Source organism: Artemia sp. Qi Xiang Cuo, chromosome 13, assembly GCF_049724085.1.
Source record: "Artemia sp. Qi Xiang Cuo chromosome 13, ASM4972408v1, whole genome shotgun sequence".
In the NCBI taxonomy this organism is placed as follows: Eukaryota; Metazoa; Arthropoda; class Branchiopoda; order Anostraca; family Artemiidae; genus Artemia; species Artemia sp. Qi Xiang Cuo.
In genome coordinates this window covers 40,431,719-40,449,204 of record NC_142806.1, presented here as the reverse complement: position 1 = coordinate 40,449,204, position 17,486 = coordinate 40,431,719, and the positions used below count along the sequence as shown (strand labels likewise).

General features: G+C 35.5%; 1 protein-coding gene across 3 annotated transcripts in view; it reads right to left on the bottom strand.

The window, feature by feature from the left end:
- Positions 1-17,486, bottom strand: part of Prosap (SH3 and multiple ankyrin repeat domains prosap) — a 246,863-nt gene that overhangs the window by 139,462 nt on the left and 89,915 nt on the right. For all 3 annotated transcript variants that reach the window (XM_089099471.1, XM_089099470.1, XM_089099469.1), the window contains exon 3: positions 14,042-14,167. In XM_089099471.1, the coding sequence (XP_088955597.1) occupies positions 14,042-14,167 (126 nt within the window). The remainder of the gene's footprint in view (positions 1-14,041; positions 14,168-17,486) is intronic.

Below are 17,486 nucleotides of genomic sequence, written 5' to 3'. Positions count from 1 at the left end.
GGGGGAGTGTCCTCCTCAAAAAGACATTTTCTATCTGGAAATCAACTACGCTGAACAAAATGGCTATCTCAAAATTTTGATTGGATGTGTTGGGGGAATGATGGGTGTGGGGGGGGGCTAGTTGCCCTCCAATCACTTTTGACTATTAAAAAGGGCACTAGCCACTCCAATTTGCTATCGAATGAGCCCTTTTCGAACTTTCTACGAAAACTCCTTCGATACGGAGTACCCGAGTATGGAGAAAAAAACAACAACACATTGTACCCACATCGTTCTTTACTTAGCGCGCTGCCTATGATCACACCTCTTTTTTAGATTGTTTCCTCCTTTTTCTTAATTTATACTAATGTCTGTGCTACTAACTTTTGACGGGCAAATATAAAATTAAAAAATTTATCATATTTGGGATTGGTACGAAAAGTGGATCCTTTTTATGCATACACTCCAATTAAATTTCGAAGTTTCAGTTTGTAATGGCAACCATCGCTTTTTAACAGATTGGAAGACAAGTTTAGTAATAAGAAATACAGCAATGAAACTAAAGACCAAGGTAGCAGATGAGTGATAAAGCACAAAAAAATCAATTATTTTACATAAAAAAAAGATCAAATACATTTTTTGCCGTTTGTTTTCCTATAGCAGAGGTGAATAATCAATGTAGTGTGTATCTTAAGGGCGTCACCTTCATGTTCCTAATATAGTAAAAAAAAAAAAACATTACATAATAAATATCCGGACCAATTTTGTAAGGTGATATACTGCTCTGTTTTTGACCAAGAAAATTAACCGACCGGCTAAAAGAGCAAAAATTAGAAATATTTGAAATTTCTTGCTCAACGAGATATTTTTCCAAGGCTATGAAAATGTTACGGGTGTGGTCATCTTGATTCGACAATCTCGATGATTCATAGAATGTAAAAAATTTATTAGATATTTTTTATATTTTTCTGTTTATAAATAAAATACAAATTGATCACGACAAATACAATTTTAGAAACTGGTTAAGACAATGAACTAAATGAAATAAATAAGCTTGGGATATTTAGGTTTAACATTCAGGAACCTTTATCAACAACAAAAAAAGACTAAAAAAAACAACTACGACATAGCCTGGGTTACAAATAGACACTTTTTTTTTACAAAGTATGGCAATAAAAAAAAATTTGAAAATTAATATTGGCGCAATAATTCTCATCGGAGTGGCACACTGGCCCATTATTAAAAGCCGGACCTAAGTGGTAAAAATATAAAAAAAGAAGAAAAATAGTGTTCTTAAGCACTAGAAAAAGGAAACTTAAAGCCTTATGCCTTCTTAATGAAAAAACTTAAAAAAAGTAAAATATCAGAGCTGAACGACAAGGGATAATGCTGTATGAGAGGCTTTTAGCTATTTTGAATAATAGTTGAGTTAAGTGAATCAAAATTTCAAGAATTGAGCCAAAACCTAAATTATGACCTGGGAAGGTTTTTGAAGGTTCAAATCCTTCCTTTTCCCCTCCACGGAGCACCGACCTTTGGTAAGCTGGCCAAACTAAGTGTTTTAGGAATGAAACTTCCACACATAAATCTACACTACAAATGAGAGTAACGTTATTATAAGTCTTGATTAATTTACTAGCTACGAGACGAACATATTACTCGATGTGCCTTTTAACGCTCATTCTAAATATACTAATCGCTAACCTCAAAATACACGATAGGCACCCTCCCTGATGGGACCAGATAGAGCCTTAGACTATAAATAAAAATGTTGTTGTTGTATTAATTTGCTTTTGTTTTTTGTGCTTATTTCTCAAGCAGTTGAATCAAAATGCCAAATGCAGCCAATTTGAAAAACAAAAAAACAAAATAAGAAAACCTTTGTGAATAACCTAGCCCTTGGCTTACATTTGGATTAGGCAGGTGGAGGGACTAGGACGCAATTATAATGACAATAAATATTATCCCTGGAAATAGTACTGAAAAGAGAATTGAACGGTATATTTCTTTTATCTGACTTCTGTGCTAATTTATAAACAAAATTAACAACTTGTAGTGTCATTGCCATGATCAACCTGCCGTGGCCTAGTATAGATATTTTACTACTTGGCTCGATATGCTAAGCCTAGGAAGAGCCTATTTGTGAAGGGCCAAGGCTATGCTGCTCCAAACAAAATAAACTGACTCGGCCTTTCAAAGGCAGCGCAATCGCGCTGCCTAAGTAAAGAACGATGTTGGCACAATGTATTGTTTTTTGTTTTGTTTTTACTTTAGACCAGGGCACTTCATATCGAAGGAGTTGTCGTAAAAACTTCGAAAAGGGCTCATTTGATTTGAAATTGGAGTGGCTTGTCCCCTTTTTAATAGTCGAAAGTGGTTAGAAGGCAACTAACACCCCTTCCACGCCCACCATTTCCCCAAACATATCCAATCAAAATTTTGAGATAGCTATTTTTGTTCAGCATCGTTGATTTCTAGATATAAATTATGGTTTTGAAAAAAAATATATACTTTATTTACTGAAAAAATACAAAAGAATGTGCATTATCAGTTTAATATGCAGTTTAATATAGAAATTATGTTTTTGAAAAAAAAATATACTAACTTTACTAAAAAAAATACAAAAGAATGTGCATTGTCAGTTTAATATGCATATACTGATATTTATTAATCAAAATGTTAATTTTATTTGATTTATTAAAGTTATAAAAGTAAAAACATTTATATTTTTTCAGTGAAGTGCAAATTATGTTCCGGCCTTGGGAAAGCAGAGGGATTTTGAGCCCTAGTCATGTCAATTTTTGCTGGTTTTGAATTTGACTCGGTTATTTATTGTAATTTCTGTTCGTTTTGTTCGTTATCGATGCTGATTTGTGGTAGTTTCACGCTTGGTAGATTATTTTATTTTATTTTTGCTCATTTTTGGTTTGATGGAGTTCTTTACTTTTCTTTGAAAAATTTATTTTGTGGAATTTTTTTTTTTTTTATTAATTCGAAAAAAGGCCCAGCCTTTTCAAAACTAGGCCTGGCCTAATAGTTTTACCCTCATTCCCTACTTCTTCTTAAGTATTTATCCCATGATTTTATTATCAAAACTACAGCAGCCTACTCGTGAGGTTTTTGTGAAGTTTTAAGTGTAAAATGGCATGATTTACTACTGCCACTAACAACTCACCGAAGCACCAGGCTGCTTGAGGCCAACACAGCTACGCACGCTCCTCCTCCAGTCAAAGCCTCCCTCTTTACACCCTCCCAGGAAGTTCCAGTTTCAGTTAATCTTTCTTTACGCATCCTACTACCCCAACCGCAGACGACCTGCTTTCCGTTTAGCCCTAGACTGTTGGCCGAAAAGGACAGTCTTTGGCAATCTGTCATCCTTCATCCGCAGAACCTGTTCTAGCCTTCTCAATCTGTCTTTTATTACAGTCTTAGAAAGTGGGATTGAACCACACTTTTCGCACAACCTACTGTTTGAAATACGGTTAGTCAGCCGGATACCCTGAACAATCCGTAGGCAATTTCTCCGGAAAACACCTAGCAAATCTTCATCCGTTTTTCGGAGCTGCCCATGCTTCAAAACCATATTTGACCACTGTCATCACTGTAGCTTCCAATATTCTAATCTGATTTGTTGCAAAATCGATTTTGCAATACCCATTTTGATCGTTTCAGCCTTTTTCAGTAATTGAGATGCAGTTTATCAATCCAAATTATAAATGTTTTAACGAACTTGGACGATAATTTGGAAAATCAAACACATTTTACCAGATTTTCGCACAGAGTTGCGAAAACTGCATTTCTGGCCAAATAATCGTTGTTGCAAGCGAAAAATATTATACGTGTGCAAAGATATAACAAAAAACGAAAAAAAACATTTGAAAAATTATATTAACTGTTTGCCAAAAGTGCTACGACACTAAACACAAATACCCAACTCTGTCTACTGTAAGTCTACTCAACTCTGCAAACTCTACAATGAAATAGCCCAGTTCCAGAACAGCCGGGTTTATTTGGTACGACTTATCTGGATTTTCCTTTAGTACAAAAAAAATACAGCAATAATTTGCATTGTGTTCTTCTAATCCCATTGTATTTGTCGCAGTAAGAGGACGAACCAGTTTTTTCATTTTTTCTTCTTTTTTTCTTTTTTTTTGTTATTTTTTTTTCAAGATCTAGTGGATGACAAATTCTTGAAGAGAGTGTTAAGGTACGTCAATGAAACTTTCAGGGATTTTTCTAGTAAAACAAGAATGGTTATACTCAAATTAGGAATACATAACTAACATACAAAACAAAATGTTATCTTATCACATTTGTTAGGATCAAAGGAACCTGAATTCCGACAAAAAAGAAGAAACAAATCTGGTTGTACTGATTCGTGAGGTCTTTTTTTATTTTTAATAGCGGCAAAAAAGGACTTATTAATGAACTAAAATAAAAAAAAAACAAATTTGAAAAACACCTGAAGAAAAGGAGCTGAATGTTTTAAAGTTCTGCAGAAATATTTCACATTCAAACTCAACGTATTTGAGCAGTCTTTCTTAAAGAATTGTAACAAAAGGTCAAACTTCAGTGTAAAGTTCTTCAAATCAGGCCAGGAAAATACCCTTCAAAAAAATTACGTACTTTTCCGATAAAAATATTATATAAGAACAAAGAACAAATTTTGGAGCTTATAGCCCTTTCCTCATGGACTATGGGGCTCGTGTCATCCCCAAAGGCATAGACATTGGATCTTTCAACTATGCTGATTCAAATGGCTATCTCAAAATTTGCATTGGATATCTTTAGAAAAAAGGGAATGGGAAGGGGCTAGTTGCCCTGTAATATTTTTATTCACTTAAAAAATGCACTGAAGTTTTGATTTTATTCGAACAATCTTTCCCCAGATAATCCAGGACCAATGCTTCGATACGATTACCCCTGAAAATAAACAACAAACAAACAAACAAATGTGACCTTCCTTCTTGCAAACAAATACAAAATTTCACATTTTGAACATAGGTGCCTGAAACCTCAGTAGTGTCCTCTGACATGTTGAATCTAATGGTGTGACTTTCATTATGATCACTAATCTTTTTGGGTTTTTTTCCCACGTTTTTCGAAAATACCGCAAATTTTATCAGGTTCGTAGTTTTTATGTGTAATTTTAAACTTAATGAATTTTATACATTCGGAATCTGCATAAAAAGCCAATTATTTTGTATGTATCTATTGTTATCAAAATTCCCTCTTTTAGAGTTTCCGTTAATTTTGGGCCGAGTCGCTCCTTACTTAGACTTCGTTACCACGAACTATTTTATAACCTTGACATGCATTTAATTAAACAAAAAAAACGTCGAAAAAAAACATATCATAAATAGATTATTTTAATAAAAATCTTGATTAAGATACGTGCATATTCAAAGGAGACAACAAGATAGTTGTCAGGATGGCTTCAGCGTTATAGAAGACCATAACTTACGCAGATTTTCAATTCATACGAATAACAATACCAGTCTCCATCTACTCAAAATTCTATAGTGAGACTGGTATTATGAATTTACAGCGCAATACTATCGGTGATCGAAAATTATTACTGAATATTCGAATTGTAACCAAATTTAATCACTATCAAACATTTAATTCTTAAGCAGAAACGGTGGCATCAATTAGGGACAGGAGGCGTTGCCCCCCCCTAAATTTTGAGAATACATTTCTTGGTTTTTTGACTGAAAATGACTTTTTGGTATTCCCGTTGAAAAATAAAATAAAACACAATCAAATTGCCTCCTATGTTCTGAAAAATTTACCCCCCTGATTTTCGTGAACTGTCAACAATGGTCAGAAAAACAGACAAAAAAACTACAAATTTTCCTGAAGTTAACGAATAAAAAATACATCAACTAAAACCGGATAGAAAACAGTTCATAAAAACCAGACACACAGACGCATGGCCTTTAGAAGGTTCAGGGGGCATTACCCTGCTCCTATTCACTGTGATTTTTGTTCGTTTTAAGTTTGAATCGATAGTTCGTTTCAATTTCTGTTCGTTTTGAGATTCATTTATTCTTCTTAAGCAGTGGGTCTACCGGTACTTACCTATTATAGCGATCACACTTTGTTCTTGATCTTTATTGAAACCGGTTTTCTATGTCCACACATAGATAATCAGCTTAGCCTGAGCGAGATAAACGGTAACTATGAAGGTATATTTTAATTAAATATTTAACATATAGATATGGTTAGGTTAGCTATTCAATATAATACGCTCCGGGCGGTCTGCTTTCCATAATTCTCTGTTGTATTTTCCATAGTTTTGTTAATAAAGTATTATATTTTCATCATATTTTGGTAAATTTCATTAGGATTAATCTAACTTCACTTCTTTGGTGTGGTCACTATAACACGTAAGTACCGGTCTATATTTTATCTTTATGTTTGATTAGTTGTTCATTTTTATCTGTTCGTTTTGAACTTCATTTATTGATAGCACTTAAAGTCCGAATTAACATATGAATTTACTTCTGCTCGTCTCAGGTTTCAATATGGCTCTTTAGTTTCTTTGAAAATCCTCTTTTGGTACTTATTAAAAATCTGGTAAACCCGCGAGAATTGAATTTAGGTTAATGCAAATGAAATAAAACAAAATAGGATGAAAATATAAGTTTATGAACAAATTTGGGCTATATTTTTGCACATTAGGGGAGTGGCGGTAAAGCATAGAATATATTAAATACGTATTTTTCGCAGCACAAAATTCCTTCTCATCATTGTCTAAATTAATCAGTCACTTCAAATCGACCAAAACGACGTTTCTTCAAAGTTGAATGATCTGGATTATCGTAATATCCTTACTCTAATCAGAACAGGAACGGCAATCAACCATCTGTTCATAACACATAATCACCCACTTTTTTCGACATTATGAAGAATGGTGAAGATGGCCATCTTTTAGTATATCATATAAGCATATTTTTAAGAATATACAAACAAAATTAACCAGGCCTTTTTATAGTTTTTTTTTTTTTTTTTACACCGCAGAATTCCTTCCTGTAGCTGTCTAAATTAGTCAGTCACATCAAATCGACTAGAAAGATGTCGCTTCAAAGTTGAATGATCTGGATTATCGCGATACCATGACGTTAATCAAAACAGGTACGGTAATCAACCATCTGTTCAAAAGCACCCACTTTTTTCACATTATGAAACATGATGAAGATGACGGTCTTCAATTATGTCTTCAACGGTTAAAATACCTTTGAGGTAAATGGAAAATGTATGAAAATAAAATTGACTGCTTTATTGAGTAACCATTTCCCGTCAAACCGATTGCAATTTTCCTCCGCAAACCAAAGAAAGGTTTTAACAAAATCAGGGATATAAAGAACTTCTAGGATTTTAGTTGAATGACTTGAATTTTATACGAAAAAAGGCTAGATCTACCTGGATTCTCACTTAGTTTCTAAAAGGATCTTTAACAAGCTTCCGCAGTTCTTTTTATCATTTTCCAATAAAAACAATGGCGTCAATTTACAAAACTTGCTGCAGTGGGGAAGGCTGTATTTTTTTCGAATCTAAGAGGGGAAATTTTGCCTCCCCTCCCCATTGACGCCTCTGAATACAAATTAGAACGTGATATATTGTGGTGAGATATATTAGTGATTACCATCCATGTGTAATTTCTCGACGAATCGCCTTCAACGAACTTACCCGTGGATAAAAACCACTACAAACACCTTCCTCAATTCTAAATTATATACGAAAGATTTTGAAAAAAAAATCGAGAACATATTCAAGGTGTTTTTATCGAAAAAAATTCCTTTCTAAAAGCAAACAAGTAAAAATCACATCCGAATCCAATTCTTGCTATTACAATTTGAAAAACTGCAACAGCTACACAGCCGAAAATTATTAGCCTAAAAATTCTATTAAGATGAAGCCAAAACCAATATTTGCTTAGAAAATTCCCGGAAAAACGGTGCAATGTCTTGTTGGGATTAAGATGGATTACAGAGTTCAAAGCCGTGGCTCGTTTTCAAGGAAATGCCGAGCGCCCGAATCAACAGAAACCGAATACTTGTCGTAAAATTACGTCAATGCTGGACACGTCCGCTCTCCGCTACTGACTGCTAACGAGTCCATTACCGGCTTAAGGCATTAAGCACCAGAATCTCACATACATATATATTTCACCAGTTACAATTACTTAGCTAGGAAAAATATGCAAGTGTAGGAATAGATACTAATTAGGATTATATTCAAATATTATAATCTAATTAGGATTATATTCAAAATGCAAGTTTTTGCAACTGGAAGTAAAGAGAAAGGGGAATTCTATCCTCTCTATCGCCCCTTTTCACAATGACGTTTGATGAGTACTTTCCTGAGAAAATTTTACAGTTACCTACAGCAAATCTAATCCATTGATCTTTGCAAGTGTCTTATATGCCGATCGTCTCTCAAAACATCTGAACTGCCAATTTACATATTTAAAACAAATCCAAATAAATAAGCACTTTCATTTATTGAAGTTCTAAGATTTGAACTTTCTGTTTTAGAGTTGATATTCTCAGAAAAAAACGAAGTGTAAAATTACTAGCAAAGCAGAAAATACAAATAGATATAATGCTGATTAAAAGAACTAACACAAATGGAAACGAGTTTGGTTGTTTTAAATAGGATTGGCTAATCTTGCCTCTCGGTTTAAATTTACTTATACGATGGTACAATTTTAAACATTATCCTTATGAATTCGTATAAGCAATCGATATTTATATTAAGAATTATATTAAGAAACAAATATTAAGTTATTATATCAAATTCTAACATTTTGTAAGCTGTAATCAGCTAAATGCACAGGAATTTTTAATTAAAAAACATTAAAATTCGTAATAACCTGAACATTTTAGTGAAAACGGTGAGGCGGGAAAGTCCTAAATAACCAACTCAGTCATATGTGGCTGCAGGCATAGTCTTAAATATCTCTTTGTTGAACCCAATTTCTTATACATTACACTAGTTGTGTCGTTTACCCCTTAAAAGTCCTGGGAAGGTATTTTCGTCTAAACATCCGGCGAAATCACACTAGTCGTAGCAAAGTTAAGCCTGAGCCAATAATAAAGAATCTTTTTTTATCCTCTTTCCTAGCTTGAGACGCTAGAAAATAAAATATCAGCAGTGACTAAGAACGTATCCAGGATTTTTCGATGAGGGAGGAGGGTACAAGAAAAAATTTAAAAACGCTTCAATTTTATATTTGTTTTTGTTACGATTTTACTATTCGGACAAATATTTCAGGAGGGGGAGGGGTCAACCCCCCCCCCTTAGATACGGCCTTGCCAGTGGCCCTGTACTGAAGCATTACTTTTGTGCGAGTCGGCTACATAGTCTAGGTAGTGTTACCATTAGGCTGTATTGAGCAAAACCCCGTAGGTTTGCTCAACCCTCTGCATTCCCTCTAGCAGCTTTAATTTTTGGATCATTTAGATCTTGGATACTCCAGTTATCTTCTCTCTCTGCTCAATTTCTTGACAAGGCACTTTTTTAATTGCTTTGAAAATGAAAGAATTTCATTCGAAATTTCACTCTCAGAAACAAAAACAAGTAGCGACACAAAAGATCTGTATTGTCTTTGTTTGCATATAATATAGGTACTTCAAGCTTTTAATGTGAAAAGAGTTTCACTGGAATTCCACTGTAAATTCCAGAATATGTTGCTTCATCCTTAAAATCTTAGGAGAAGCAGTTCAGCTTGGCTAGTCAAGAGTGAGTAACAAACAGCAATTTCATTACCCGCTGGTGAGCAGCGAAGACCAAGGTTGTAAATGAGGTTTACAACAATATTTACAAGCAAAATATAATTCACTAATCTTCTTTTATACTTTGTTAGGAATCAAATATTTAAACTCACGGTCGTGAAAACTATTTTAATTCCACCACTATGGGCGTAGTGACCAATAATACGTATTGCGAATTGTTCAAGAGAAATAGAAACGCGCTGTTTAATCTAAAGATTAATAGTTATGAGTTTTGGTCGGAGAAACTCACGTTGGGCCTACGAACAAACTGGTTATTTGATTTATACTTAAGAATTTTTAGATTCTTGATTACAAATCTGAGGCTAATATTGTAATACAGAAGTAAAATATTAAGTATATATTTCCCGAATAATATTTGATTCTTACCAAACTTGGTAGGTAAGTTTCTTTTCTAAACCAATCAAAAGTTGAATAAGAGTGTCCTTACAATATATGTATAAAGAGTTTAGAGAGAGGTTAAGGAGGCCCCAGACCGTCAACCATTTTGATCAAAAGCTTCCGTCAATCGATTGACACAAGCCTGATTGACTGTCTTGGAACATGTTTGACGCTTGAGTCAAGCGTTGACGGTGATTGATAGAGAGTTAGAATGACTCAATCATTTTGATCAAAAGCCGTGTGGTGCATTAGCTTTGGTCGACATTGAAGGGTTGACTGAAGGGTCGATTGAAGGTTGATCTAATCACATGTCAATCGATTGACGGAAACTTTTGATCAAAATGATTGACCGTCGAGAGCCTCCTTTAGAGCTATTTAGAAAGTATAGAAGTGGAATGTATAGAATTAAGTAAGGAAAATTGGAGCGATTTTTGTTGTTCCCTATGAGAGAAAAGGATTTTGATTTTGTAAGAGACGTCTCGTCAGAAGAAAGTAGGAGAGTTGTCAGGAATATGAAAGAAAGGTCTGAACCCGGAACAGATGGGATACCAGCAATTTTGATAAAGAGGTCACTTAGTGTGATATTGCCTGTGTTCAGTTTACATATTTAATAGAATTATTAGTAATGGAGTATGACCTTCTACATGGAGGACATCGATAATGGTACCTTTATTTAAAGGAAGGAGTCCTAGGGATCATGAGAGTTATAGCCTGCTAGCCTTGGCTCTTATATTTAGCAAAGTCGTAGAGAAAATTTTAGATAGCCGGTTAAATGATTGGCTAGAGGGTTTTGGAGTTATGAATGAAGAACAGGGAGGTTTTAGAAAAGGTTATAGTACTACGGATAGAGTGTTTATTTTAAGTGGATTAAGTGAAAAGTATGGATCAGGAAAAAATAAATTGTATGTTGCATTTTTGGACTTAAAAAAAAGCGTTTGATAATGTTAATAGAGTTCTGCTTTAAAAAAGCCTAGAGGATGTGGAGCTACCTTCCTGTTTCATTCGTTTGGTTGTAAATATGTATTTTGAAACTAGTACAATAGTAAGAGTACATGGGTCAGGTCTTTCAAGGCCTTCTAAAGTTAAGAAAGGAGTAAAGCAGGGACGGGCCTTGTCACCTCGACTTTTTGGTCTTTTTATTAATGACATTGTTGAATTTTTAGCAAAAAAATGGGCTCCAACAGTAGGATTAGGTAATAAAAACTTCTCGGTGTTGTTGTTTGCGGATGACACTGCTCTAGTAGCGAATTCGGCACACGATTTACAGAAGCTTTTGGATTTAACAGAAGATGAAGATCTTCTTGAAGGATAATCTAAAAATGAAGTGCCTTCAGGTAAATGTTCATAAATCAAAAGTGGTTATATTTAACAAGAGGAATGATAAATGTGACAGTAAATTTTGGTTTGAGGGAGAGGAGATATGAGTTGTGGATAAAATTAAGTATCTTGGATATATTTTTCAAAGTAATGGAAGATGGAATTCACATATAAAGGGAACGTTAAATCGGGGAAGAGCAGCAATGTTTGAACTTTTCCGGAATATTGTTATCGGAACAAAAAATTTGTCGTTACATAAAAGGTTTTTTTATCGAGAATAATGCCCTTTACGGAACAGAGATTAAAGCGGCTCGGCTAGAGAGTATTCAATTAGGGTACTTTAAGAGACTGTTTGGGCTGCATAGAACAACTCATTCCCATTTTTTAAATGGAGATCTAGGTATATCAAAAATTACAGACTAGTCTCAATGATTAAATTTTGGTTGAGAGTCGTCCAGTTACCAAGTGACAGGTTACATAAGGCAGTCTATGAAGATTTACTCTCGCAGAGGAAAAAAAGACCATGGCCACTAAAAATAAAAGACATTTTAGACAAAACAAGATTTTTTATTTATTTTTTTGTTTGGAATGGAGGTAGAGGACCTATGGATAAAAATGCATATCGAGAGAATGAGATTAAGATAGTACTAGAGAATCAAATGCTTCAAAAATGGAGTGAGGAGATTAAAAAAAAACTCAGGAACATTAAAGTTTTATAAAGATGTTAAGGTGGTTTGTGGGCAAGAGTCCTACCTTAAGCTGAATTTACCAGCTAGATATTGACATTGTAGATGCAACTCAGGGTTAACTGCCTGCCAATTAACGCAAGATTTAAAAGATATGCTAAAGAAAGATGTCCCAATGAAGACAGATACACTTGCCCACTTAGCAAAGTTAAAAAGGATTATTTGATGCATTGCTTGAGCCGGTGCCAGGGGTCTCTGCGATAAGGGAAGAGATATTTGGTAAAAATAAGTTGATGCGTCCAGGTGTCTGAAGTAGTACGTCGCCTCAGTTTACTTGTAAAATAGCGAGGTATCTGGAAATTTTTTTAAATAAAACGAATAAAGCTAAGGTTTAAGAAAATAAAATGAAGAACTTGAGGGGTCTTAAAATGAGGGGTCTAATTCCAAGTTAATTCTTAAGTGGGTGGAAATACGAGCCAGAGTGACGTCACTTCAAATATAATTCTTATTTATAGTTCTTTTATAAACAAGCGGTAGTGATTAATATATTTGCAGAGTATTGAATGAGGAATTGCATTGCATTTCTCTTTTTCATAGGCAGCGCAAAAAGCGCTGCCTATGAAAAGAACGTTGTGGGCACAATGTGTTTTTTTTCTTCGCCCGGGTACTTCGTATCGAAGGAGTTGTCGTAGAAACTTCGAAAAGGGCTCATTCGATTGAAAATTGGAGAGGCTAGTGCCCTTTTTAATAGTCGAAAGGGATTGGAGAGCAACTAGCCATCACCCTAGCCCCCCCACGCCCATCATTCCCCCAAACACATCCAATCAAAATTTTGAGATAGCCAAGTTGTTCAGCGTAGTTGATTTCCAGATAGAAAATATGTTTTTGGGGAGGACACTCCCCCACAACCCCCAGGGCAAGGGTTTTAATTTATGCCCTGAGGGCATAAAAGAACGATGTTGACACAATGTACTATTTATTATTTTTTTTTCTTTTAAAGCAGGGCACTTCATATGGAAGGGGCCGTGTGTAGGTCGTCTCTGCGTGTGTCGTCTCTGTGCTTGTGTTGTCGTAGAAACTTCAAAAGGGCGCATTTAATTGGAAATTAAAAGGGCTAGTGCCTTTTTTAATGGTTGAAAGTGATTGGATAGCGACTAACGCCCCTCTCACGCCCACCATTTTCCAAAACATATCCAATTACAATTTTTAGATAGCCATTTTATTCAACTTATTCAGATAGCCATTTATTCAAGCCATTTTATTGAGATATCAATTTTGTTCAACGTAGTTGAACGTTCTGGAAACTAGGTCTATAAGGATGATAACCCTCTCAGAGCCCTCAGTGCAAGGGTTGTAAGTTATGCCCTGGGGGCATACAAGGTTAATATAGAAAATTGTTGTATAAATCATAGGCAGCGCGATCGAGCCGCCTAGGTAAAGAACGGGGACACTTGAGAACGAGACAAGAAACGGGGACTAAGTAAAGAGGAGGACACTCCCCCACAACCCTCAGGACAAGGGCTTTAAGCTATGCCCAGGGGCATATAAGAACGATGTTGGCACAATGTATTATTTATTAATTTTTTCCTTTAGAGCAGGGCACTTTGCGCTCATTCAATTGGAAATTGGAGTGGCTTGTGCCCTTTTTAATAGTCAAAAGCGATTGGAAGGCGACTAACACCCATTCCACGCCCACCATTTCCCGAAACACATCCAATCAAAATTTTGAAATAGCCATTTTGTTCCATTTTGGTATTAAAATCATTTCAAGCTAAAATATATCATAACAACAGCCAAAAAAGCAACGAATATCAACTTCTACTGCTATAAACAAAAAATAAACACTTTGAATTTTCTTACAACTTCAAAAAATGGACTTACCTCTAGATAAGTTTCGAGCGAATGAAAAGCATAATCCAGAAGAGGTCTTTCTTCTTCTAGGAACTTGCCAGCTCGCCCATTGGATGGCGGGAAGAAAAGCCCATAGTTGAAGCTCTCTTTTAACTCCTTAAAAACATACTGTAAATATTGGGATGCTAGGCTACTAATACTACCAATATCTCGTCATAGCCATGAGCCGCGTGCAAGGACGTATCCAGGAGGGGGAGGGGTTAAAGGGTTCCACCCACCCCCCCTAAAAACAAAATGTCCGACTAGTAAAAAAAATGCACATAAACAAATTTTTGATGAGTTTTTTTAAAGTTTTTTCAACTCCTCCCTCCACCCCCCGAACAATAATGCTGGATACTCCCTTGGCCACATGATAACTGGTTCTTGCTCACGGTTACTGCTCAAATCAACTCTATTCAAACCTTCTACTACTAATCTTTGTCATTTTAGCAATCTACTTGCTAAAATTTCAGCACTTAATCTAATTGTGTTACGGGGTCCAGTGCGACTATCTACACGGTTTCGTTGTTTTGACCGTGATTAATTAGAAAATGTATTCCGAATAAAGATTTTCGAAAACATGTAAAGAGCAATGTTAAAACCAAAATAACGTCACATAATAAGTCATAATTACGAATGAATAATCGAAACCTAAAACGAACATAGACTAAAATAAATAATCATGTCAAAGTTAAAAATAACAGACATTACTATGGATGTATAAATTAAACCTAAACGAACAGAAATTTACCACTATTAAGGGTAGGGCTACGCTCTCTTGAACGCTCTAAAGGCTAGATTGTCATTGAACTTTTCTAAAAACAAAATATATTTTAAAAAGTTGTAGCACAAGAACATGAGGAAATAAGTTTCAAGCCAATTCAAAAAAAAAAAAACTGCTGGCCCTTTTCAGACTCCCTAACAGATATTAACACAGGAAAAATAATCTTTTTGCCCTTTGTTGGACTCCATTTTTGGGCAAACCAATATTGTTTTCAAATTTGTCTTGTTTTTTTTTTTTAGATTCTTCTTAGATCAAAGACTAAAGAAAATAAGTTTCAAGCCAATAAAGGAAAATATGTTTTGACCTTTTTTCAGGCTACATTTCTGGGCGCCAGTGCCACAGCCGAAAAAAATTATTTGTACATTTTGGACCCCTATGCCTATGGACTTCTGGAGCAGGTTTCAAGCTGATTGGAGACAAAAACCTCTTTGCCGCCTCTAAAGGCGGCAAAGACCCTTTCAACAAATGTATGAGGTCCTCTTGGCCCTAGGAGCTATTAAATTAAAAAAAAAATGTTTTATTAACTGAAAGTAAGGAGCAACACTAAAACTCAAAACGAACAGAAATTATTCCGTATATGAAGGGTTGCCTCCTCCTCAATAGTTTGCTCTTTACGTTAAAGCTGTTAGCACTTTTAAAAAAGCTTCCTATTCTAATGAAACAGCCCATTTGTCTCAGTAGCCGTTCTTAAAAACTGGGACAAACAGTCAAACTTTAGCGTAAATCGCAAGGTATTGAGTAGGGGGCAACCCTTCATATACGGAATAATTTCTGCTCGTTTTGAGTTTTAATGTTGGTCCTTACTTTCCGTTAAAAAAAACACATTTTTTTCTGTTTAATTTCTGTTCTTTTTTCAAATAATGCAGGTAAATCTGGCTCAGCCTCCATGAAATATACCCCTCCTCCTCAAGGGAAACTCCTCTGTGAAAATTTTATCCAAAGTAAAGTACACCCCCCCCCCTCCCGTCAAGTTCCCTTCAGACAGTTCCATCCTCACTGAAAATCTCCCCTCCTGGTAAATTTTTTTGCAAACGATTCAGCCTGAAAAATTATCCTTAGAATACTTTCATTTGAAAAAGACTTTAGTCTCTAATCGGTTTCTCTATCACTCCGGAAATGCCCCCTTCCGTAAATTTTTTTTACAGAAATAAAAATACGTCAAATATAGCCCCCGGATAATTCCCCCGGAACATCTCCACATGCAAAATTGAGTTGGCAAAGATAATGTAAGCAATTAACAAGAATTTCGTACGGGAAGCCTGTCAAATCCTCCCAGTGCAGAATTTTCCCTGGAACTTTCACCCACCCCCCCCCCAGTAAATTTTCCTCCCCAAGGAAGATTCCCCCAATGAAAAATCCACCCAAAGCACAAAATCCCCCCCCCCCGAAAAATGTCTGTAATCTTCCCAGTAACAAATACTATAGGCCTACGTAAACAATGAACAAATTTTATAAATTACAGGCCTCTCCCCACGGACTGTGGGGGTTCTTTATATCCCTCAATACATAGTTATTTGATCTTTCAACTATACTGAACAAAATGGCTATCTCAAAATTTTGATCAGATAACTTTGGGAAATAAATGAGCGTGGGAGGGGGGCAGTTGCCCTCCAATCTTTTTGTCAATTAAAAAAGGGCACTAGAACTTTTAATTTGCGTTCGACTGCACCCTCTCCCGATCTTCTAGCACAATTATTATTTCAATACGATCACCCCTAAGGGAAAAAAAATAATAATAAACACGCATGCATGATCTGTCTTCTGTCAAAAAAAGCAAAATTCCACATTTTTGTGTATAGGAGCTTGAAACTTCTACATGAGGTTCTCGAGTACGCTAAATTTGATGATGTAATTTTCATCTCCCCCAATTCCAAAAATCAGGCAAATTTTCTCAAGCTCGTAACTTTTGACGGGTAACACTAAACTTGATGAATCTATATCTTTTTACTTGATGAATCTTATATATTTGGAATCACCATAATAAGCTGATTCTTTTGATGTATGTATTGATATTAACATTCGGTTTTTAAGAGTTTCGGTTACTATTTAGCTGAGTCGCCCCTTACTTACAGTTCGTTACCACGAACTGTTTGATTCACGAAAGTTTAAAGCAAATCGGACAAGCTGCACAAAACACATCCGCCTCTTCTACTATGAAACCTATCTGGGAGCTTCAAGGGTCCTGTCATTCCTGGAGGCATACTTATTGGGCTTTTCGTTTATTGTGTTACAATAGCTATCTGAACATTCTGATCCACACCCATAGGGGTTACGGGGGTGATTATTAGCAAAAAAAGAACACGGGCGAGAGAACTATCAGAACTATCAATTTTCAATTGAGCGACCCTCTTTCCAAATTTCTACGACCCCCTTCCCTTCCATGTGCAATAGTCAGGAAACAAAATAACGGTACATGGGGGGGGGGCACTTCGCTCTTTACTAAGTCAACTATAGTCAACTGACTCTGATAAGCGGTCTGTAGCTTGGTAATAGTAAAACACAAAAATTCAAAGCTGAAAAATTTCAAAATTATTGTCTAAAAAGCACTTTTCGACTTTTCAGGCTCCTTCTGAAAAGGGAAATCACTTAAACCGCTTCTGAGGATTGGTATATTTTACGCGCATTAGATCAATGGTGGGAAGGTGTCATAAC